At 40.0% G+C, this 24,163-nt stretch overlaps 1 protein-coding gene across 1 annotated transcript in view; it reads right to left on the bottom strand.

Moving 5' to 3' along the window:
• Positions 1–2,564: 2,564 nt before the first annotated feature.
• Positions 2,565–24,163, bottom strand: part of SHB (SH2 domain containing adaptor protein B) — a 138,071-nt gene continuing 116,472 nt past the window's right edge. The window contains exon 6 of the mRNA XM_087741678.1: positions 2,565–2,659. Within this exon, the coding sequence (XP_087597804.1) occupies positions 2,629–2,659 (31 nt within the window). The 3' untranslated portion in view covers positions 2,565–2,628. The remainder of the gene's footprint in view (positions 2,660–24,163) is intronic.

Raw genomic sequence — 24,163 nt, 5'->3', positions numbered from 1 at the left:
GTCTGCATTTCAGGCTGCTATCAATGATATGACCTAGGATAAACCATGTGTGAAAATCTCTTGTATGTATCATTTCCAGTTAGTAACTCCTGGAAAAGGAACATGTTAGTTCAAGTGTTCAAATTATAGCAAGGAAACTGTCTCACCTCCACTACCACTAATGTATTCTGTATATAGGAGTCTATAGTTACCATATATTGGAGTAGCAAGCAAACATTTGAGTCAAGAGATGCCTTTGATGATAAGCTTTGAAGTAAGGAACCCAGACCTGGCAGGAGTTCTTGGCTTAGGAGGCCTCATTCCTTCTGCTTCAGGCACCACATCAAACTCCCCTCTGCAAAATCCACCTATGCTTCTCTCTAATGCCAGACCAGCACCCTGTCTCTATGACTCCTGTGGGATGGCACTGCGAGAACATCGCTGCTCCAGTGATTAGAAATCTTCCTTAATTTCTAGCTAAACTTACTCATAGCAAGTCCATACTTACTTGTTCTTATGCCAACATTGTGTTTTAGCTCACCCACTATGGCATTTTCTACTCTGATGTTTTTACAGAAAGTAATCAAATATCCTCAAGCCTTCTCTTAACTGGGAGGAACAACCAGGCTCTTTTTTTCTCCTTTCTGAAGAATTGCAATTCTGCCCAGAACCCTGACTCTAGCACTGGGCAGGACAGGATGTATTAGGAATTGTCTAAGGCCAGGTGTGCTTCCAGCAATCTGTGAGCTGAGGTTTCTGAGCCTCATGCTGTGTCTTTGAATAGTCTAACTGCTTTTTCCTCCATTGAATTTGACTGTGTAATCTCATATTTTAGCATCCATGATACTTTGGGGTCTGTGAGTGGCATGAAGAAACAGCTAAGACTCAGTTCTGAAGTTACATTAAGCTGGTTCCTTTCAGCAGGCCACAGTTTTAGCATTCAAAGATAGACTGAAGTATCATATCCTTTTCCCTTTCCCTGTAACCATGATGATCCCACCTGTGTAGCTTTCTGCTGCATTCCCGGGAGACTCTCAGTTATGTTGCTTCTAGGCTGAAGGCTCCCAGTTCCTGCAGGGTGTTTTTGTGTATGGACTCCATGCATTCTTTGCCCCTGAAGCCTTTCCCTGTTCATGGTTGAAAGATAGTCTTTTTGAGATGGAGGGACTGGAATACACAGTGCTATAAAAGAACACTTATACAGCAGTGTGAAGACACTCTCTCCAGCAGCTTCTTAGAGTCTGTTCGTTTCTTGACCTTCATTTGTAAGGCAGGCTACTCATTCCCCAGTTAGCATCACAACATTTATCTGCATCAGGTCCAGTATGAATTCATCCTCCATTATTATGAGAGGAACAGAACTGGAAGCAGATCTGGAAGCAGGTAAGTCACTGATGACCATTGGCACCTTTCCCAAATACCTTAACATACACATTCTACCTCTTATTTTGTCCTTTCCATAACTGCATATCCTCGGTCAATCATAACCATCCTGGAATAGTAAGTATACTCAATTACTTTTCTTTCTCAGATCATTCATGTCCTGGTGTGGTATAATTCATCTTTGGTTAATCCATTTTGCATTTCTTCCTTATTGCTGCATTTTGCTATGTCTTCAACTGTTCTTTCATGAAAAAAATAACTCTCAAAATCTAGCATACTGTTAAAAACAAATCTCTCTTCTTTCCTCAAAACATGGGTTAGCATCCCTGTCTTGTTTTTCCTAACTATTATTTGCCAGGGTGAGGGGAGGAGGGGGTGTTAATTGAATTCAGCATGAATTCACAAGTAATTACTGTCATCTTGAAACTAGATTCTGCCAAATAAAACTTTAATCCAGAACAAATAATTGCCCAGTTCTTTCAGTAATGACTGTAAAAATTTCCGTTTGCTTTTGACATAAAAAAAATTAAAAAATGGTAAGGTATGGGCTTAGAAATACCCGTTGCATCCTAACTAAAATTTTCTTCTTATGACATTCCCAAAGTTTCACTGTAAATCATAGAATCATGTAGGGCTATTTACACTATTTTTGCTCTCCTGAGCAACACTTGCTTGCAAATCTTGTTTTGTGAAGTACGTGTCTGTGGAAGTGAGGATCAATACTCAGTTAATGGCATTGTCTTCTGGGCTGGAGCTTAACCTGAAGTCAGCCAGTGTGAAGATATGAATCATAGATTACGTATTTCATAAGAGATACTCCTTCATTTGAAATCTGCCAGAATGCTGTGTCCAAAAATGACTTTTATAGACAGTAAAGTGCCCAAGAAATATTTATGATTTTGAAACATGATGCAATTGTCCTTTCCCACATCTAATCCACTTTGTTTTATAGTCCTGCCTGACAAAGCACTTTGCTCTTCCTTATCTCAACCTCACTTTGGTTGACTTCACCTTCTACCCTGGAGCAAAACTTTCTGACTTTCAGCTCTTCCTTCCTTATTTGACTGTCAGCCCTAGGGTCTCTGTCCTCTTCTTCAAAATGACATCATGTCTCAAGACTTCATGGGTATTTACCCAACAACTGCTCTCATTGGTTTCATGGAGTACTGCTTCTTTTAGATTACGGCTGAGGTTGAAAAGGACTTCAGGTTATTAAATCAGCCTCCTGATCAAAGCAGATTCAGCTATGAAGTCACATCAGGTTGCTCAGGGCTTTATCCAGATGCGTCTTCCAATTCTGCAAGAATAAAGATGATACAACCTCTCTTGGCAACCTTTTTCAATACTTGATTGTTCTCATAGAAAAAAGTGTTTCATTACACTCAGTCAGAACCTTTCCAACTTTGTACCGTCTGCTCAGAATTCCTTAACTCTACTTACCTCTTCCTTCCCACTCCTTTCCCTGAATAATTGTTAGTAGGAAAAGGCAAAAGACACCAAAAAACTCCTCAACCAACCAAATCCAAGATATTTGAAAACTATTCTGAATCTTAGAAAAAATGTTTCATTAAAATTATTAGTTCTTTTTTTTTATGAATAGTGGAAAAAAGTAAATTACTTTTTCAACAAGCATAGCAAAGCCAAGCAATCAGAAACACAAGGAGGGCAGCTGAATCTCTCAATTTTTCAGATATGCACCTTCTGACTTTCTCCAACCATTTATTGTGCCTACCCTCTTCTGCCTCTTCAGGGTCTCCCTGATTTCACAGGATTATTTTATGCTGACTCTGACTGGTTTGACAATCAATCCTTCCTAAAAAGGTCTTAGAGGTCTATGAACACACTGAATACCTCTCCACAAGCAAGCTACCCTCCAGGGGATAGGGAATGGCAAATGAACTTAAATGAGTCTAATTGTCTGTCTGTAGGCAAGATTACAGGCAAAATTTCACAACACTGTATAGATGTTACACGAAGACATAAAACAATTCATTTTCATTCTGCTGTCATGTGAACAACAATCACAAAGTAGATGAAAGGGAACGTCCAAGCACACGCTTGGTCATTTAAGATAATGCCTTTACACAGTAATGGTTCAGAGCTCTGCTATTCTTTGTAACCACAGCTCTCTCAAAATAGAAAGAAAAATATTCACATGTAAATAAGCTGCTTTCATGGTATCACCTCCCAGGAATCACACTACTGCATCTCTGGTTTCACTGACTGTCTGTCAACAGCTTAGAGTTAGTGGAAGTAATCCCAAGGAAACCTATCTACCTCTTGCATCTCCCAGTCTCACTTGGAAGACCAGATCAAGCTGTGCGACACTGTTCTCAGACACCTCCGTTTCCCATTCGGTTCTCTTTCTTTTATGATGTTTTCTTTCACTGAAATAGTGGCTATGTTCCTTTCTTTAATCTCACTCTTTGATTCCCTGTTCCCCTTTTTCTGATGTTACTGTGCTACTTACTTCCACTATCATAGGAAGACAAGAGTCACTACCTTGTGTGGGGTCTGTAGCACCAAGTGTTGCGCAGTTCTTTTGCCAGAGGTCTGCTGATTCTGCTCCTGCTGTGGAGCTAAGAAAATCTCAACTGCCTGCACACAGCGTTTTCTTTCTGAGAGAGTAAATACAAATGTCCTGCTCTCCTGCTGTTCCTATCCTGCTGCCCACCCCCAACCTGTCCCCAAAGATCCTATTAACGGTGACACTGACAAGTTGGAGAGAAGGAGAAACAATCCCTGTAGATGAGTGGTGAGTGTTAACATCCTGTGACTATTTAATAATCACAGACTATTTCAGGATGTTGTTGTTCTGATGTATTTCTACTACATTATTATAAGCCAGAATTTTCTGCCTTATGTCTGATCCATAGAAGACACTCTTTCTTTTCTAACCACAGCAAAACCAACTGGGCCTGTGTAGTCCTGTGCACTCTGGCAGTAAAGACTTGGGAGGCTGGGTGCAGGTGAACCTGTCAAAGTACCTTGATTTTCAGATTCACCACACATTGTTCTAAGAAAAAGTCAGGAGTTTTCCCGTTACTTAAAAAATCCCTGTTAATTTAGCCACCCTAAGGTGAAGCACGAATAAAAGAATTTGTTTACCACATTTAAAATAAGCAGAAGGAATGAAAGAAAACACATTTAACCTTGTTAAACCTAGATCAACCAGCTTGCCAGCATGTAGGGCCATTGAACAGAGTTCAGCTGGGCCATTCACTGGCTCCCCTCACTCACTTTCTGCAAGGGTTTGTCTCCCCTGATATTTTCCATCTCACACTGCACTTCTCACTGAAAGCATCTTCCTTGCAGAGTGGGACAGGTGTCACAGGCAGTCTGTCTCCTGTAATGACTGCAGGCATGCCCACACCTCCCGACATCCAAACATAATAATCTCTGTGTTTTCATGTGCTCTGGAATATGTCACAACTAAGATGTTTCTCATCTCTTTGGAAATACCTGTGTTGCTTGGGCAGAGCAGGAATGATCTCTAGTGCTTAACTGCGCAAGCAACAACATTTTAACTTGAGAAGTAGTAGGCTGCCCTAGTTGCTTGGGCTTATGCAACCTGAGGCATTCCCTTCCTGGCTGCCAGCTCCTATCCCTGTGCTGCACCAGACCACTTCCTAGGCTGAGCTTGTAGAGCTGTTTGTGTCTTTGCCCTGTTGCACCAATCTGGTATTTTTAAAAAGCTATTCTTTTGCATTGTTTCTTTCCTTCAGCTACATAAGTTCCCAAATTCAGTTCTTCATGCAGCTGCACAAATAACTGTGCACATATCTGAAGCAAGGAGGAGAAAACAGGGGCAGGGACAACACTGAGAAGATTACAAGATCAGAACCCCATAAGTTGAAACTGCCATATGATCTGTCTGATACTTGCTCCTTATGCAGTATACAGTCTGTATCAGTGAACAAAGGGGATACATGTCCATAGCTTTTGACTGATGCATCTGATGGCTGTAGAAGTACAGATCAAGGAAGAGAGCCTCAGCTAGCAGGAATGTCATTGGCCAGCCTGACGTACCACACCTTCTGCTTCCACAGACAAAGCAGGATTCAGTTCCAGGGCTGAGAATAATTACACAGACCAGGTTTGCAGTGCTGGAATGTCTCAACAGAATTGAAACTTGAAAAGGAGCCACAGGTCTCAGCAGATATGGCATACTCCAATTTTCTTCCTTGGACAGAGCATCTGAAAGCCAAACTCTGCTATGTTACTCAGTTTGCTGTCTAGATAGTGTGTTTCCATAACTTCTGCATCATTATTTTGTCTTCAAATGCAACTGCTCAGAAGAAGATGAGGGAAGAGCCATGGAAGAAAAGAGGCAGACAGTCTATATATACACTGCTTCTGTACAAAGCAGACACAGGAGGATCTCTGCACCTCTCTTGTCTAATCACTGATAATACTCAGTATAATTCTGCCTCCAGGCCATACACTAAATCACAGCAGAGTATTCATGAGTAGAGTGCCATCACGCAGGAGCTCTGTGGAGTTAATATCAAATAGTTGTCTGGGGTCTCTGTCCCAGCACAGACAGACTGAGTGGGGATTAAAAGTGGGAATCAGCAACCATCTCTAGCTCAATGCCTATGAAAAGCTGTGAAGCCATATGAAGGCTGCTAGGAGTTGTAGTTGGACAAGCCATGACAAGACATCAGTGTGAAACACAGGCAGAGTCTGAAAGGCATAACCACCACTGTGATGTGCTAAAGCACACAGAGTGCAAAATCTACCAGGCAGACAGGAGAAAAATGTGCCTTTGTGGGCATCTGTGCTTTTTCCTCTGATTCTTGATTATTTGTCTTTTTGTACTATACTATGCAAGTGATGCAGAATTGCAAAACCACTGTGAAGCAGAAGAGGCAAGCTCGAGCAGAGGAGTGTGCCACAGACTTGCTAGAAGAAGGTGTTTTTAAATGAGTGATCTTAAATGACCTACAGGTTAGGGGATCTGAAAGCAGGCTGAAAAACTGAAAGTAGCCTGCTTCTCACCTGGATATGTATGTTGTACTGGTTATCTGGTATACTGGTTAATATCCTTATCCATATGAATAAGCTCTGGTTTTATCCTTCTTGTAACATGGACATGGAATAAACAGAATGAAAATAGGGAAAAATTAATAAATAATTTATCCCTGTAATATAAATTCATTGGTATTATAGGTCTTCCATTCCTCACTAGGTCTTGTTATGTAGAACAGTATCTTCTCTTTTACTCATGCAATTGCAATAAAAATAAAACCATAACCCAAAGAGACACTGACATCCAGATTTTAAAAATCCTGGCAATTACTGTATGCCATTTTTTTCTCCTTAGGATGGGAGAGGGAGGAGGAGTCTCCGTTGTTCTCAGTGGGAGGTGCTAGGTTGTGAGTTAAACCCTGCAGTGTGAGTTGAGTTCTGTAAAAACTGAGACTCTCATTTATGACTGACAATGTTTGGGAGCTGATTTCCTGGCCCTCAAAATATATTAACTAAATAATCCCAAAGTTTTTGTGATCCAGGAAAGGCTGTAGTACATGCCTCTGCAGGAGAATTTGCTTGCTCAGTTGACTGCTCAGTCTGCTATATACTAAGGGTCCAAGCAGTGATAAGAAAATTTCACCACAACAAGGTGTACTGGGCAAGAAAACTGCTCTTTTGATACTATCCTGGAGTGGACTTTCACCTGTGCTTTTCCGTAATGTATCTTCTATTCAGGCTTCTGATTGTCTTTCTTACCTAAAGTCAGATTCATGTCTGTAGTAAAGGAAAAGGTTGAAGCTAGGGGAAGATCACAAGCACTACCACAACCTGTCCTGTTGGCTCTTACACTTCTCCATGGCACAAATACGGTGAGTGGCTCACACAACTGTTGACTGACTCCAGTGTTTCTGATAAGGTTGTACCAGGTTTCTGGGTTTCCCAGGAAAGCTGGCGTGCAAAATACCATGAAATGAACGGAAACTTGAGAGTAGGAATGCAGGAGCTGAACTAAGAATTTTCCCATGTTTTTTGTTGCCAGGGAAACTCACTCTCTTTGGCTTGTTTCCTGGCTTTTGTATTATTTCAGGAAGAACAAGTTACTTGGGCTTTGTCAGATATTCACAAGGTTTTGTTGCTATACTAACTTTCACCTTCTATATTTTCTTGTTCCATAGATAGGTTTTCCACTATGTTATCCAGACATAGAATATTAGGTAATTAGGGCAAGAATTATTTTTTTTTTTAATTTTATAAAACACACCACCATTCTGGCATCTGACCAGGCATCTGAGAAACAAGTGATAAGAGCAGGTAGAAATTTAGATTAAAAATGGAAGTGGTAAATGTCAGTCATGTCTAATTCATTATGCTCACATTCCTGATTCTATTCTACAACTCAGATCCTATTCTACAGCTGTGTGCTTATGTACATTCAAGGCTTATCTAGGAATATGGCACGGGCCACTGTAGTGATCCTGACCAGAAGATTATAGTTATATATATATATAGAACTAATGAGCCACAAAACAGCTATCCTGAGTAGATACTAGCCTGTGCTATTGTTAAGGGAGCAGCAGCTACCCGAGCATTCACATACCATTCAGGGAGTCACACACACACCACCAGAGACTTTAACTGCTAGGACTGTAGTCCCTTCACAGCAGGCAGCTCCATTGAGCTGACGGGTGCCCCTTTTCGACTCCTTGCTCACAGACACACTCACCCTCGGATGCTTCCTCTCCCCTCAGACTCAACCCTAGGTTTCCTCGAAGCAGAGTCTCCGACATGATGCACGCCAGGCAAATTTATTGAGTGGTGAAGAGCAGCTGGAGCTGGGTGCCTCTGGAGAGGGATGCTGAACAAAGAAATCCCTGGGCAATTGTACCCTTACAGTCTAAGTTCCCCTCCCCTCATGAGACGGTTAGGTCCAATAGTAATATTTGGGTCTGGGGTCTTCTTGTTCCTCATTGGATCCTTTCGCAGTCTCCGGGCAGGACATTCTTTTTCTTATCTTGAATAGTTGCAGCTTCTGCTGATGTTTTTGGCTACCTTATCTTCCTGGTTTGCACCAGTTTCAGGGCTTTCCTTCATGTAGCTAGGTAAGAGTTCAGCATACGGTCAGCGTATCTAGGTGAAAGTTCACAGCTTGCAGTCTAAGGCTTCAGCAGGCCTTTGGCTCCTTATTTGAGCTAAAAATGACTTCTACAACACTATGCTGCACTATGTAGAATGTATTTCTTGACCTTCAGGCCTGTCTTGTTCTGTGCATATCTCTTGGCTGCAGGTAAAATTTATCTGGCTGATTGTAGCATAGGAGCCTGCAGGCAGCTTCCATTTGATACAAGGATTACACCACCTGCATGTCCTTTCCTTTATATAAAAGTGCAGCAAGAAGTCCTTTTGTGAACAGCATCTTTGTTGACAGTAGAAATGCCGAACAGAGTTGTTTTCCTTTGACATGCCTGGCCAGATTCAATTACAGGTGTGCTTTTGCTTTTCTAACTGCATCTCTGTATGCTCAGTGTCTCTGTATTCCTCCCACATTGTCTGTCCCAGCTTCCACAAGCTGTATGCTTCCTTTTTCGTTTTGAATTTTCCCAGGAGCCCTTTTTTTCACCCATGCAGGCATCCTGGCAACTTTGCCTGACTTCCTGCTCATTGGGTTGGACTCCTCTTGAGCTTGGAGGAGGTGCTGTAGCAAAACTAGTTCAGAGAAGGTGTAGGGTGCACATTCCTAAATACTTTCCATACTTACAATTTAGTTAGTAATGCAGTGGCCACTCTGCCCCTTGCAATTTTAGGCATGACTGGGTTTTGTCCTACAGTTCCAGGAAATGAGAATAGGAAAAGATAGCAAATCCCTTGCTCTTATGTAGCATATTTCTTCCACAAGTCTCAGGGCCTTCACATGGGAGGCCTATTTAAGACTTGCATACAGAGACTGCACTGGAGGCACAAGTTTCTCCAACTCTGTTCGTTTTAAGACACGTACAGTAGTAAGGACAGTGAGTGTGTGCACTTGACTGGCTCTTTTAGGAAATTCACCTTTGTTAAAAACTGTTTTTCCTTAAATAAATAACTTAAGTACTTCTTCCAGTCAAGTGCATGCTGGTACCATGTTAAATTTGGAAGTGCTGGTTCCCTCACCTCACTTTGCCTTGCCTCTCCTCTCCTATGGTTTGAAGACTTGCAGAGATTAACATTTAGCATCTGTTTTTCAAATTTAAAAATAAATAATTGAAAACACAAGTTCTTATGGTGGTCTCCCACCAAATAAAGTTAGGTTGACCTGCTCCAGTTTTCTTATGATGACGCTGGCTAGAATTTCCTCTTTGCTTTTTCTGCCCCATGAAGTATTGTTATGATGCCACAGGAAAACAGATGGCAGGAGAAACTGAAATAAAGTGCATAAAATACAGAGGGCCTCTCTGAGGAGGCCCTGTCCAGTCATAGTTTGGAGAACAGCCCATGTTGGGAGAAGAGGGGAGATTAAGTGAGACCAAAGAGAGAAACTGTAGGTACTTGATAGTGAGGGTCTTTCTAATGGAGGGACCCACAGGCTACTCCTGCAGTGTTGAACAACTTTACAGCAATCAACGTCATTTAAAGTTACGTCAGGCAGAATGCTGGCAATGAATCAAAATTAACAAGTTTTTCAATGCTCAGAATATAAATCAACAAAACCAGTATTGTAGGATGATATGGCAGCGTCCTTTCAATAAATGACATTCCCATTAAGATCTTAGCAGTGCCAGTCTGCAGAATCAGAAACTTATTTATGCTGTGCTGTTTCTGTAGTTGTAGGACACTGGTCATGATCCCCCTTGTGCAGACTGCACAAGCATTCAGGATTGAGTTCTTGTCACTCAGCTTTAAGCAAGAGGTAAGCACCTCCACTAAGCTAGTTTCCCAGTCAATGGTATCCCTGTTAGGACCAAATAATACCTTAAGACACAATGATTTCCCTCTGGAGATGCCTGTCTCTTTCCACTAACTGCAGGAAGAGCCTAGAAATCTGAGCCACTAAGTGACTAAGGTCAGAGGCACTATTAATCCTCTCCTTCCCCAAACAGTTGTTTATTTTTCTATCCTTCAGCACTGCCAGAGCTGAGTAGAGACACTTTAGTGTTGAGCAAGAACAGCCGCTTTCCAGAATAACCACTGTCCTACCTGGCTGAAAATCTTGGGGTCCCACACTAAGTCCCTCTAGACAGAACAGCCCGGACTATAAATACGGGATGAAAGGCTGGAGATTACGAGAGCAACAAAACAAATCACACTGGTATCATCTAATGGCATAGTTATTCTGGATCACACAAGAGACAGCAGAATCTGGAGCACTAAGCTCTTCTGGATGGTACATCTGTGAGAAGGATTTTGCTTCTGCTAATGAGGAAATGTTAACCCCATTCAGCAGATAAGAAACAAGAAATTTATGGAGAGTTACTGTTGCACTGAGAGCAAGCTTTGGAGTATATGTTCTCCAGATGAGCTTATCTATAGACTCCAGATGAGCTTATCTATCGACTCCAGATTGTTTTCTAGCCTCCTGTTACTGAATGAATATTCATGTAGACATGTGCGCAGACATTTTGAGGAGTGTACCTTACTATTCATCCCTGAAGTTAAAAAATACAGACTATTGCCTGGTTTTCCTTCAACTTACTTAAACACTAATCCATATGACAGTCTACAACAATTAAAACTAGGAAAAAAGACTGTGTCTGGATATAGACTTGAAAAATAACATAGATTCAGGCCTACAAAAAAGAAATTTCCTGAAATAAAATCAGATTTTAAGGATGCAACCTAATCCAAATAGGTTGCATCAGTTACACCAGTAGACATACTCTCACACTGTGTTAATGTCTTTCCAGATATGTTTTGATTTTGGGGCAGATTTGTTGACGGCAACTTGAAAGCGCTATTATGAAAATATGAAATAATAGGAGAGAGGATATAACAACACATATCAGTAAGAAAATTAGTAAAGCCCTAATCCTTATTAATTAAATACACGATAAGCTGAGTTTTCCTTACTTCTCCTTTGCCCAGCTTAGTTTATGTCCTCGGGTCAATTTGTGCCCCCTAGTTCCTGTTTATCTTCCCACACTTACAGCTTTGCTTTGTTATGTTCTAGGGTAAATTTTTATTTGTGGTGCAGTGTTTGATTACAAACTCTGTAAAAATGGAACTACCACAAAACCACAGGGATGATATCTGGTGGCGTTAGTTGTGGTGCAATGATACATTGCTCCTGAATCTGAAGTCAGGTCCAGAACCCAAATCAGTTTCTACAGACTGTCTTTCTTTTTGGGTTAGTTACTTTAAGAGATGACAGTTCATTGTTTTTACAGACCTTTTTCAGCCAGTTCTCCCTATAACACCAATTCTCTGACTTTGTTCTTTGCCAAGCCTCTAGACATAGCACTGAAAAATACCTGGAGATTCTCAAGTGAAACCGATTTCCTATAGTTTTCAGAATCACAACTGCATCAAAACATGAGTACACATAGTTAGATAGATTAGAGTAATTTCATTCACAGCAAAATCAAATCAGATGCAATCAGATGCAATCTTACTAAGGTAACGATTTTTGAAAGTATTTTTAAAAAGTCAAACAAAATTGCATCAAAATTTGGTTATTGAAAACATATTGCTGGTCCATTCGGTGTAGCATTTTTGAAATAATTTTGGGTTTTTGTAGCAACAGATTTAAACCAGTCAGATAACTGTGGGGATACTATTTGGACCACTCTACTTTTACATAAAGTTAATTGCAAAATAGAATCAAATGTTGATCATTTTGGTAATTTGGCCTTTTTGTTAAGTTACTCTGCATTACCCTTTGCAGAATTACTCCACATGCAATTAACAGATGAACGTGGAGGTGTACATGCTTTGAAAGGTACCGGAAATGTGACAAATTGTCAAGAAAGTCTAATATCAAATCTGGTATGACAAAGCCACAGAGAGATTGATGTGGCCAATGTGATAGCAGAGAACTGTTCCTGAAGTTGTGTTCTCTCAACCTGTTAAGTTTATGCCCTGGCTTCTGAAGGTGGATTATGTTCAGTTCAGATCTGATTAAATGAGAACCTTTAAGCAAGAAAACTAGTACATAAATAACCAAACTTTTCAGTTTTTACAACATGACAAATCCCAGGAAGGTCTGATATGCAGAGATCTCTTCCAAAGAACATCTGAAAAATGTTACTTCTTTTTGTTATTGTAATTTTTCAAAGCTGCATTAGTTTGCCAGGGTGACAGAGAACACTTGTTTTATTTTTGCTTCCCCACATTCTTCCTTAGATTGGTATCTTCAATTACATCATCCGACTTGGAAAGTCTTGTTTATCACAGCCATCAGAGAACAACAAATAGCACATTTTTTGTGCTTAAATTTGTTTCGATGGAAAAATAAGGTAAAATAAGACATGATTTCTGTTATACACATGTTGTCATTCTATAATCAAAATTTGGTACTGTGTGGTTCGATACCATGCGTGAGCATGTGCATACTGCCACCTGCTCTTCAGAGGCTGCTATGATTGTGTTAGGACAACATGCATTATTTCAGGAGAAAGGCAAGCAGCCAAGAGAATCATTCTTGCTGCATGCTGGTCCAAGTTGGGTAAGTCATCAGCGCAGGGATATCAGGATCTCACATTCTTCTTGCAAACTTGCAAAGAGACTCATTCCCACCCTGCATTATATTTTCCAAATTTTCCAAAGAATCTGTAAGTGGTGAGAGTTATAGTAGAGAAATGACGGTATGCTGAGAATGCTGGGAGCTATGTATAAATCCCATCCTTCCCTGGTGATGGTGGTAAGAAAGGCATGCTGCACTCTGAAGTGACAGTACACAATTCTTACACAGACACAGGCCCAAAACCTTAAAAAAACCCTCCACTCCAAAGACCGAAAGGTACAGGGAAGTCTTCTGAAGAACTGCTATTGTCTGGGATGATATTTGGCCAGAATACTGCTTTCGGCAGGACTAAGGCACACTTGTGCAGGAAAGAAGTTCCAGGCAGAAACCAAGAGTGAATTCTGAGCCCTGTCTTTGTGACCTAGAGAAAAATGTTTTTGAACTGGGTGCTGAAAGGTGTGTGGTGATGAGAGTAAGGAAAATGCATCTTGTTTCACCTTTCCTGTATTCACTGCTATACACACACACATATAGAATCTTTAGAAACACAGTGGAATGCTTCAGAGAAAGACTTGACCCGACCATCAGTGTCTCCGTTTTCTTCCAAACTAAGACCCCAAATTTTTAGCTGGTAGTTCTTATGCTTTCTTTGTAGGCTTAGCTGAGTTCTAATTTACTGGTCTATTTGCTATCTTTTTTCCACAGAGATTTAATGGGCACTAAAGAAAAAACCTCCTCATGTTTTCTTGGACAAATCAGTAACTCCCTTCCCTTAATTGCTTCTCTCAGCTCACACTTTTTCTGCTGATGTCTTTTTCAAAAGGTGATGTTTTTTTCAAAAGGTGACCGTTTATATGTGCAAAAAATATTGATTTATGCAGTTCCTCCCACCCCTGCCCTGGTCTGATCAGCTGTGGCAACACAGCTAGAATGCACAAATACCAAAGCAGGGAGGCCTCCGTTTAAAAGGTTTTAGCATCAATTTGAGGAGACTACAACTCCATGTTCCCCAGGAGCAGCACAACCTCCAGGACATATAGATTCTTACCTCCTCTTTGACACTATTTTTCTTCTTCAGTTATTGTTCTGCAGCTATCATTCCTTTCAGAAAAAGTGTATTCACCGTGCACTATGCTCTATGATCAGTATATTACCGTTACTACAAACAGAAGGACTGAAATAGGCTTCCCTTGTCTGGCCGTGGTGAAAATCAAAATCAACTGCAAGCAATGACAGAACTGTGTGAAGTGTTTAGGAATCACTCTAAGGCTGTTCAAGCACTGTCTTCATTCAGCTTCTCACTGGCAAAAAACCTGATGCATGACAAGAGCCTCTTCTGCATATTATTTTCTGCCTGAAATTTCTATGATTGATGGAAAACATATATGGGATGTGACCTTTCCAAAGCAGTTAAAATAGCTGAAATCCTAAAAAGCCACAGTTTGTATTTAAGACATGTAAATTCTTGCATTCAAAAGGAAAAGATCATGGTAATCTTAGTTTTGGTTTCCTTATTCAAGGTGTTCCTGAAGCAGTTTGGCTTTTCCTGCCCAGAGCTTTGCATCTGTTACATCTTCACTGATTTTGGCAGACTGTAGTGAAGATACAGCCCAAGTCAGAAAATGTTATCATTTTCAGTTTAGTGACTGCTCAGTTTGCAAATTGTTTGCTCTCATGATTAGGTAGTCTCCAATGTGCAGCATGCCATGCAGACATCATAGTCCATTGCAGACATTGTCCCTTTTTGGTCTTTCAAGCAATTGTAGGTGTTTCTTGCAAGGAAACAGCTCTATCATCTCTACAGTGAAAACAGAAACAAAGTTCACTTGCAAACTTCTGTCTGCACTGGTAAAGACAAGGCCATACGGAAGATATATTATTAGTATCAACTGGGAGCTGCCTGCAAGCTATGCTGTTAATATAAGCTGGCTGAGTTCATCCTGCAGCCAAGTGATTTACACAGTCTGAGGACCACGCTGTATATGCAGCACAGCACAGCACAGTGCAGCACAGCACAGGCCTGGGCATATTCAGGTTAACTATATTGTGAATCACTAGCTCCTCGATGTACAATGATCTTCCTGTCGGGATGAATACAGCCTATTCCTTAAAAGGACCATGTCATTTGTCTTGGTGACACCACTCCTTACAGAAAAAAAATCTTCTTGGGATAAAACTTGTCATAGGTGACCTGTTCAGGTGACTCCTTGTTTGGACAATAAGTAGGAAGTTCTAGGCAAAAGCACTTTAGGAACTTCTTGGCCCAGGAGCTCCAGAAGGGTCACCAGAGTCAAGCACTACCCATGCTTTTTCTTTTCATTTTCTGTTGAGGAGAGGATTTGTGCACTAACCCTACACACACTTCCCTGCAAGGTAAAGGCCTTGTTTTGCAGAAAGGGGTTCTTTGCAGAGATCTTGGAGCAAATGCACTGAGTCTGTGTCATTTTGCCCATGGAGCATGTTTCTCTGTCTTTGTTGGGTTTAAGTGATTTAAAAAAAAAAAAAAAAAAAAAAGACCAGATAAATCTATGGAGCAAAAATTCTTTCAGGTCCACTAGGTACTTATATACCACTTCTGGTATACAGAATCCCTGAACTGCTGGAGACTGGAAAGACAGAACAGGAACAATACTGCTACAGATCTCTTCCTACGTAACACTCATTTTACTGTCTGTTTTTGGACACTGTTGGCACTGTACTGGATGGACCTTGATCTTAGCTGGGTAAGCATTTCTCTCCATGACATCTCTGAGGCTTTAATAAGGAGCGCTTTGGGTAACTAACTCTTAAAAACACACACTAAGCACTGTGATGCTTCCAGGGTTGAAGACACATGTTCCTTTATCAGGAAGGGAGAAGAAAGGCAACAAATATCTCCTTGATTTTTAGACAAGCTGCCTAATGACTGTAATTCAATGCTTTTCAAACATACCAATATTCTGGTTATTGCAGCAGAAGCTCTATGAGGAGCTACAGAACTGGGGAGATCATGTATGACCAGGAAGACAGTGCTTTCCTGAGCGACAGCTCTAATTGATTCGCCAATCCTTGTCTGTGAATGGATATTGTACACAGCTTCTCGGACTGTAATGTGCAGACCCTCATGAAAGTTACCATAAATAAAAGATAATAAAAAAGATAAACAAGCAAATTGGAAATCTCTTCAGCAAAAAAACTTCTTGCATTTGGATGAAAGCAAGCAGATTTTTATTATCTTAGAAAAGATTATTACTGGTCAAATAAATCATAAAACATGGCAGCTACATACCCTGTCCATTTCATTCATCAGGAAACAAAGTGGGTTTGGAATAAAAGTCTTTAACTTGATTGCTATAACAATGGGTCTCCCTTTCTCTAAAGAGCAAGGCAGCATGCCTGGTTTACACATCTTGCATCTGGGTAACTGAAATTATTTAATCACAGAAAGTTCACGTGCATGCTGCAGATATGGTATTGGTCCATTAGTGAACCTTGTTAGGCAGACAGAGACAGAAGCATGCAGGAAATTATGAACTAGGAGGATAGGTTCCTTTGATTGTAAAAGGGGTACAAGGCAAAATGAAACAGAATATTCAGAATATTCTAAAATATTCTAAGTGGATTTAAATAAATTATCTGCATATTCATCCCTCCAGAAATAATTAAAAAAATCTAGTGAAAATCCCAACTTTTAGAAGTACTCAGAAAAAAAACAGAATAAAAATACCTGCAAAAAAGCAAATAATCCAGGAATGTAACAATTCCTACTAGGAATCCATATAAATGCATATAAATGCATCCACTCAGTCATTCTTGGATTAAAAACATTTATCTTTATGTTAGAACATGCCATATTATTTCAAATATCCAATCAAAACTGTTCAGTAGACTTTGAATGTCAGGTAGGCTCCCTTTCAGCCAATACAGAGCATTAATTCTCACCAGTGCTATTTGGGAGACAGGAAATATGATGTGAGCAGTTGCATGGAATTTCTCAAAAGTTTTCAACAATAATACACAAAATAAGGCAATCAGTCAAACAAATTACTCTTCTTCAGACCTCATATCATATCTTCATATCCATATCCATATTCCAATACTTAAAGGGGGCTTATATAAAAGACGAGGAGAGACATAGCCATGCTATGATTCTATGATTCTATGTCCCATTCTGCAAAATGCATAATCATTGTTTAAATCCAAAGCCCACATACCAAGGCTCAGCTTTAATCTGTGCAGAAGCCATACTGGAAAAGACAGATCAAAAGCTATGCTAAAGCTCTTCTGAGTAGAATTAGGTGCTGAGTCAGTGGTGGTGATTCTATTTTCACTCTTTGTTCCTACCACCTCTCTTAGTGCCCTAACATTGTTGCATGCAGTTCATAGCATGTAAGGTTCAGAGTATAGCTCTTTTTGAAAACACTCTGTAAACAAGACATTCAGCTGCTATTGCTAGAGGATCTGTGAAAATGCTATTCATTCAAATAATCAGCCTTGTGCTTCCTGAGCCCTTTACTCATAGCTGGTCTATGGGGAAGGAGAGGGGCATTTAAATGAAGATGGTTGATAGAAGTCAACTAATACAACAGGACTAATTTTACCTGGAAGTTAAATTCTTTCCCAGCTTTCATACATTTAATAGAATACTACCATTTGGCCCCCAGTGATTTTCAGAATATTTTATTCTCAATGTCATAATATTAGTCTGAATCTCATCCAGATGAATACATATCTTTTCTTTCCTTAGTAAAGACACAGGTGCATGCATTTGCACCTATACTGTCTGTTTTACAGCCAATTAGACTGGCTGCTTAATATGACATAGGACAGAAAATGAAAATGAGATGATCTAAATCAGAGATCTTCTGTTGAAGTCCAGCATCAGCATGACTTACTTTTCATTGGACAGACATAATGGACCATACTTATCGTCCAGAAATGAGAAAGTGCCTGTGTGCTTTCCTTGCCCTGCCTAAGGCATTGCTGTATTGCATTTTATGTCATTAAAACAAAAAAATAAAACATGTCTGTCAGTCATTTCTTAATGCAAGTTGAAATGACTGCCATATGCCCCATTCCCAGTTGGAAAAGTACTGATCTCTCACTGAAAAAGTTTTCTAACAATAGCAGTGTCTTGGGAAAAAGAAAGTGGTAAATTGCAAACCTGAGACTACGGATTATGGTTGAACACAATTGTGGATGTAGCAAAGACCTAGATCTGTTCACTTGCATCCAGCTAGATCATTTCTGCACTTTCTCAAGGTGCTATGTTATTAACTGTAGGGGTATCTGAATGCTATACAAAGGTAACAAATTTTATCATTCTTTGCAGAGCTGTGAGGGCAAGGTGGAGGTTGTTTATTATTTTTTATAGTAGTTGCCTAAAGATTCATTGCTTCTGATGATACATCATTCTTCCTACTTCATAGTTTGCTCTCCTTAAGTTAAAAAACCCAAAGAGACACAGATACCTGATGAAACGTAGTGCTGGGATGTTTCCCCATTTACATTCATTAAAAGTTCCATGAGCTTTTTCTGACCCGCTCTCACTGAGAATATGATCTCAGTGGAAAAGCTGGTAAACCCAAACTGATTTCTAATAAGCTGGAACTGACCTCTGTGCCTCATGGAGCTGAATTTTAGCCTGCATTAATAAAACTGTGACCTGGATCCTTAGAAAAATTGAGAGTCTGGTACTCTGAAGGCAATAGAAACTTTTTAACATGTTTCAAAAGTCCTTGGATGAAGTTTTATTTTATACCTCTCACAACTGGATTCTTACTGAAATCTGAAACTTATGTAATAGAAATACAAGGTCAGCATTCTAACAACAAATAAAGGGGAAAATTATTATGTGCAATTAAAGGAAAAGAATTTTGAATGAGTAGAGCTGATATCTGGCCTAATAATAGATCCAGTTTTCACTGCTGGCCTAGACCTGCCATTGTAATCTGAAACACTCCTGTAAGATCATCAGATGGAAGATTTATACCTAATTGGGATTTGTTTAATCTGACTGAAGAAAATCAAAGTTTATGAGAACTTCTATAGGAGATCTGGTTCTTACTGGTGTTAGTGTAGTGGCTTATGTGTGATTGAAGCAGCCCTGATTACATATCATATTATTTAGGTAACTCTCAACTGCTGCCAACCCCATCACAGTACTGCCTGGGAAGCTTACCTGGGCCATGCTAGTCTAGCTCAGTCCACAAATGGTATCTGTCCTGAACAGCTTTGACAAAAATCCACAGCTTAGCAAACAAATGAGAAGCCCACATGACAAGAACTTTGTCGGCATGAAGATACACCCCAAAAACGCAGACGTAGTACTGTACTGTGAGGACAGATGCAGTTAGCAAAGGCTGCCCCCTATTGATGGTGGCATGAATGCACTTTCCTATCAACGGCAGTTTTCACTATAAAACGATAAAAAACTAGGAGCAGGGATCCCTATACTGAGAGTGTGCTTCCCCTCTGGAAGGGATAATTATGCATGGGCAGTTGATTCATGGTAAAACAGCTAGGTGATATTCATGTCACTTGCAGAAAAGCTCTGGTGAAACGGGCTTTCCCTGCCAAAGCATGCACAGTAACTAGGCAGATCCACATATCCTTTCTCCCTCACAACAGGGCCTGAAAGGATAGCTGAACTCGATGGCTAGAGGGCTTATCTAGCTTCTTCAGCTGCTCTGTCTTCAGCTGCCTGTCTGTGCTGTTCCAGCAGTGCAATGGGGTTTGATGAACTATGCTGATTTAAATTTGACAAGGTGTTCCCGGGTCTGTTGGGACACAGCTGATTTTATGAGCTCTCCAGACTTACAGAGGCATTCAACTGGGCAGGTATGAGCTCCCAGGACAAAGTACGTGTAGTTCTATAGAGTGCTGCCATACCTCCACTGGTCTGATTTATACCACACTCCAATTATCTAAACTGTCATGCTTTTTTTCTTGTGTTGTTTTTAACTGCATGACAGATCACATTGCCTTTGTCCACAGTACAGCAGCGCATACACACCTCCTTGGCATTCTTCTCTGGCTCATTATTTTACATCTCTTGGATTTCATTCAGAGGTCTTTCACATTTGAATGCATGTACTCACAAAGAGTTAGTCACCAAAAGTTGCTTTGGAGTGCCATTCTAAAGACAAATGATTGGATGGGATGCCCTTCAAAGCAGAGTATTGGCCATGCTGCCGTGGTGAAAATCTCACAAGAAAAAAGTCTCCTTTGGCTATGCTGCATGACTTTCCCTTTAATGTCATTTTTAACTGTCATTTTCAAACTTTTTTGCACCTTGTCCTGTAACATCCCACCTTTGGCATTTTACTCCAGGCACCTAATCTTGAGAAGCTCTCACAAAATCTGACCCTCTGGCTTGCTTTGAAGAAGCCGGGTGGTTTATTCTTAATCAAATCTTGCTTTTTCACATTTTCCTTATTTACAACTTCAACACCTTTCTGACCTACTGTAATTTTCCAGGTGGATTCTAGAGCTTGTTTTCTAAAACTAATATTATGCTGGATCCTTCCTAAATTCTCAAAGGTCACTGCCAAACAGGGAGAGCTTGTAACAATCCTTCTTTAAGCTACTTCTCCTACTTAGCGCTTTCGAACATGTATTTCTTATTCAGACCACCTTCCCAGTTGTAAAAACTAATGATTAGGGTTGGGTAAAACCCGACTAATGTGTTTTGAGAAAAAATCCTAAGCTGAACACTTTTCTGTGAACTGCAAATAACATTTTCACTGATCTTTTTTACCCGTGCTGATTACAAAAATTTAAACTGGAATAAATATTCTAGCAGAAAATGAACAGCAAGGAACAACTCTTTAATGAAAGAATCTTTTGCTTCATGGATATTTCCCATCTTCGAGCAACATAATTCACCTTTTCTTTCAAAAAACATGGAAGACAAAAGGACAGATAAGCTAAGGTGTCTTGTTTGTGGAATTTCAGACATGCTAAAATCTGGAAGTTCTGGATGTTTTCTGGCAACACCCACTCTCACAAGTTTTTTAGGCACAGTGTCCAAAAGCAACTGTACAAACTTCAGATTAATATTGAAACACTAATCCAAAGATACTTTTTGCAATATTTTCAACCCCAAGCTTTTAGGAATCAATGGGTCATGTACCACCCACAAACTGTGAGACAGACTTTAAAGTCATAAGTTACAACAAAAATAAGTACAGTAGGTGGATTTATTTGCAGGTCAGATAACCAGGTGTTATTGCTGATGCTCTCAAGCCTTTTGACCGCATTCTGAAACATTCATAAACTTTCTGTTAAACAACAGCTGAAGTTTTTTCTTTTCATCTCAAGACTCCAAGAATAGGCACTTTGAGAAAACTGTAAGTCTAGGTCAGCAAAATTGTAAGAAAGACTTAACGGAACTGTTTTCCATGAGTCTCTGCTTCTGTGTCTTACATTTTCCATTCCCATTTTATGCTTGGACTCTTAACTCTAGAGTTAAGTTCTCACCTTCTTATGATGCATAGAGAAGCCTCGTTAGAATTAATGAACTACAGTTTTCAGAGGTTTAAGAAAGAGTTGTCTGCCACCATTCGCACAATTTTTCCTCAGCTATTTTTCAACATAGGAGCAAATGTCCTAATTTCTAAACAACAGTCCCTGATTCAAAACCTATTAAAATCAACAGAAAGCCCTCCTTTTTACTTTTGTTTCTGGTTTAGCTTCATTTTCAGCCTTGCTGTTAATTTTAATGGTGTCTCTGCGGGAAAGATATGGCATGATTAATTGAATGTCATGAAAAGAGTGTTTGGAAAGTTTAAAATATTTGCTACATGTGCTGGTGTCACAGAGTTTCTACCTGTCACAGAAGAAAAGTTTGGGGTGAAAACATGGCCCACTTCTAAAGACGATGCCCTACAAGCAAGTTTCCCCAAGCTCAGAAGAAAAGCAGTCTGTAAGAGAAAATAGAACCTCTTCACTCTCCTTCTGGGTTGTTCTTTGCTACTGAAGTTACAAGCTAAAATCTCACATTTGCTCTTTGTCAAAGCTTTGATGCCGTAAAGAAACAACCTGTCACTGAACACTATTTATATTATAAAATACAGCAGTGTTGAACATGAGAAGGGCTAGTTTGGTCTCACATCTAATGTTTACTTCCAGCATGATGAAAGTTCTGGTTTGAGCTTCTTTTACACTATGATGACAAGAAGGCTTTCCCCACTGCCTGGCTTTGATTCCACTTCACTGACTTTGATTCATACTGCTGGGGTGCATCCTGTTTTTATGATGATGATACACACAATGTTGGTGATTTAAGTGAGCATGTGATTTTCACATTATTCTCCTTAACCTGTGCAAAACATCCTTTGAGTTCTTAACTGTAATTATTTATATGTCTAGATCTTTTCAGCAGGGCAAAGTTCTACTCATGTAAGGGGGACATGAATTTATGCTGATGATACAATAAACTTTTGTGCTGCCCCTCTTACATCACTGTAAGAGTCACTGATTTTGCTGCCATTAGTGGCACATATATACTTCTCTGCAAGAAGGATATTCATCAACCAACCAGAGTAAGTTTGCATAGCACCTGATAAAGGTTAGCTAATTAAAGTGAGGCAAGCAAGGCCTAAGAGGATGGGGAAGGTTTTACACTAGCTTTCATTCTTTTGTTAGGGTGAAATGTAAGTAAATTCACTGTGTTGCTCAATGGCTTCGTGATGCAAAAGGGCAATACCTCAGGTAACACAAATCAATAGAATTCTTGGCAAGACAGTGTGAATCGGACTTTTTAACTTCATACTACAGAAATACACTTTTATTAAAAAATGAAAACTGCCTTCAGAAATATACCTCCTTTTTGTAGTGGTTTATTCGAGTCCTTATAACAGCTTATTATAAAGCAATGCTGTAAATATTTAAGGACTGCCCATTATCTACATAATCAGTTCCTTACTGGCTTTAATCACTTCCCCCTGCAGTTCAATGACTGCTTGCCATTGTGATTTTGTTCGCTATTATCTCTTTCATCTCAGTCCAGCACCCTGCTAACCATAGGAGACATTTACATCCCTCTCAGAAAGGAGCATCTCCCTCTGTGCTTTCATTGTTTTGTCAGATCTAGAAATTCAGCAAAGCTCTTCATGTGGCTTCACATCAATTTCACGTGTCAATTCATGTAAGTGTTTCAATGAAACCTCGTGGAACTCTATGCTGCAGTTCAGGTGAGAGGCAGATTCAAGAAATCCCTTGCACAAATTAAGAACTGAGGGTGGAACTAAGGCACATTGAGGTGCTTCTTCAGCAGCAGCCAGAGGTCTCTTCCACCAATAAAAGAGTGCAAAGGTGAACAGATTCATATATGGCGTGATCTCAATTTCTTGTCCAGATGAAGATACGCTTTTGTTCAGTCTAAACCTCAAGAAAAAGTGTTCCCCCAAAACAAGCAAGTAACAGTAGGGGTTAGTCAGCTCTAAACATGTCCTCGCATATGACTTTGTACAGAAATACAGTCAGGAGAAAACTGACTTGCTTGGGCAACAGTGTTGTGATGAAATACAAAAGGTCAGGTATTTAAACAAGGTGAAGGAAAAGTTTGTGGGAACTATCCACAGGTCGAGATTCATATCATTAATTCCTTCTTGTTAAAGTACATAACAGCTTCGTGAAGGCCAGTCTGTTGAGCACATGTGCTGTAACTCACGTGCACTTCTGCAGAGAGGGTGTGGAAACATCACCATTTAGAGGCATTGATATTCATACCCTGGGATGTAAATGGCTCACTGAATGAGAGGCAATGAGAAATTAGGCTTTCCAGTTATTTGAAATGATGAAAATGAGCTCCTGCTGAGAGATATGCTGAGATACTGACACTTCACCTCACCAAGGACAGCCAAATACACATTTTGTTCTGAACTGTCTCTCTCCTAAAGTTAGGAGAATGTTTTGTGCTGAACACAATCGCACCATTCCTTGCAAATTAGCAAGCGAAGGGCAGACTTTGTTAGTATGCAATGTATCATGCATTTATAAGAGGAAGGGAGAGGGGATAGGAAAAAAATCTTCCAATGGATTTGCTATCAACATTATATAGACCACATATTAGGCTACAGAAAAAAATTAAAAATAGGATGCATGTGGACATACCTGAGTGCTGTCATCAGTGTTTTTATTGCACCCACCCTAACTGCCGTACATCTCTGTGAGGTCAGTGCTGTAGCATTG

The sequence above is a fragment of the Nipponia nippon genome, unplaced genomic scaffold (assembly GCF_047370975.1).
Source record: "Nipponia nippon isolate SJK-2023a ecotype South Korea unplaced genomic scaffold, ASM4737097v1 scaffold_8, whole genome shotgun sequence".
NCBI lineage: Eukaryota > Metazoa > Chordata > Aves > Pelecaniformes > Threskiornithidae > Nipponia > Nipponia nippon.
The sequence above is the reverse complement of the archived record's forward strand: the minus strand, read 5'-3'. Positions and strand labels throughout refer to the sequence as shown.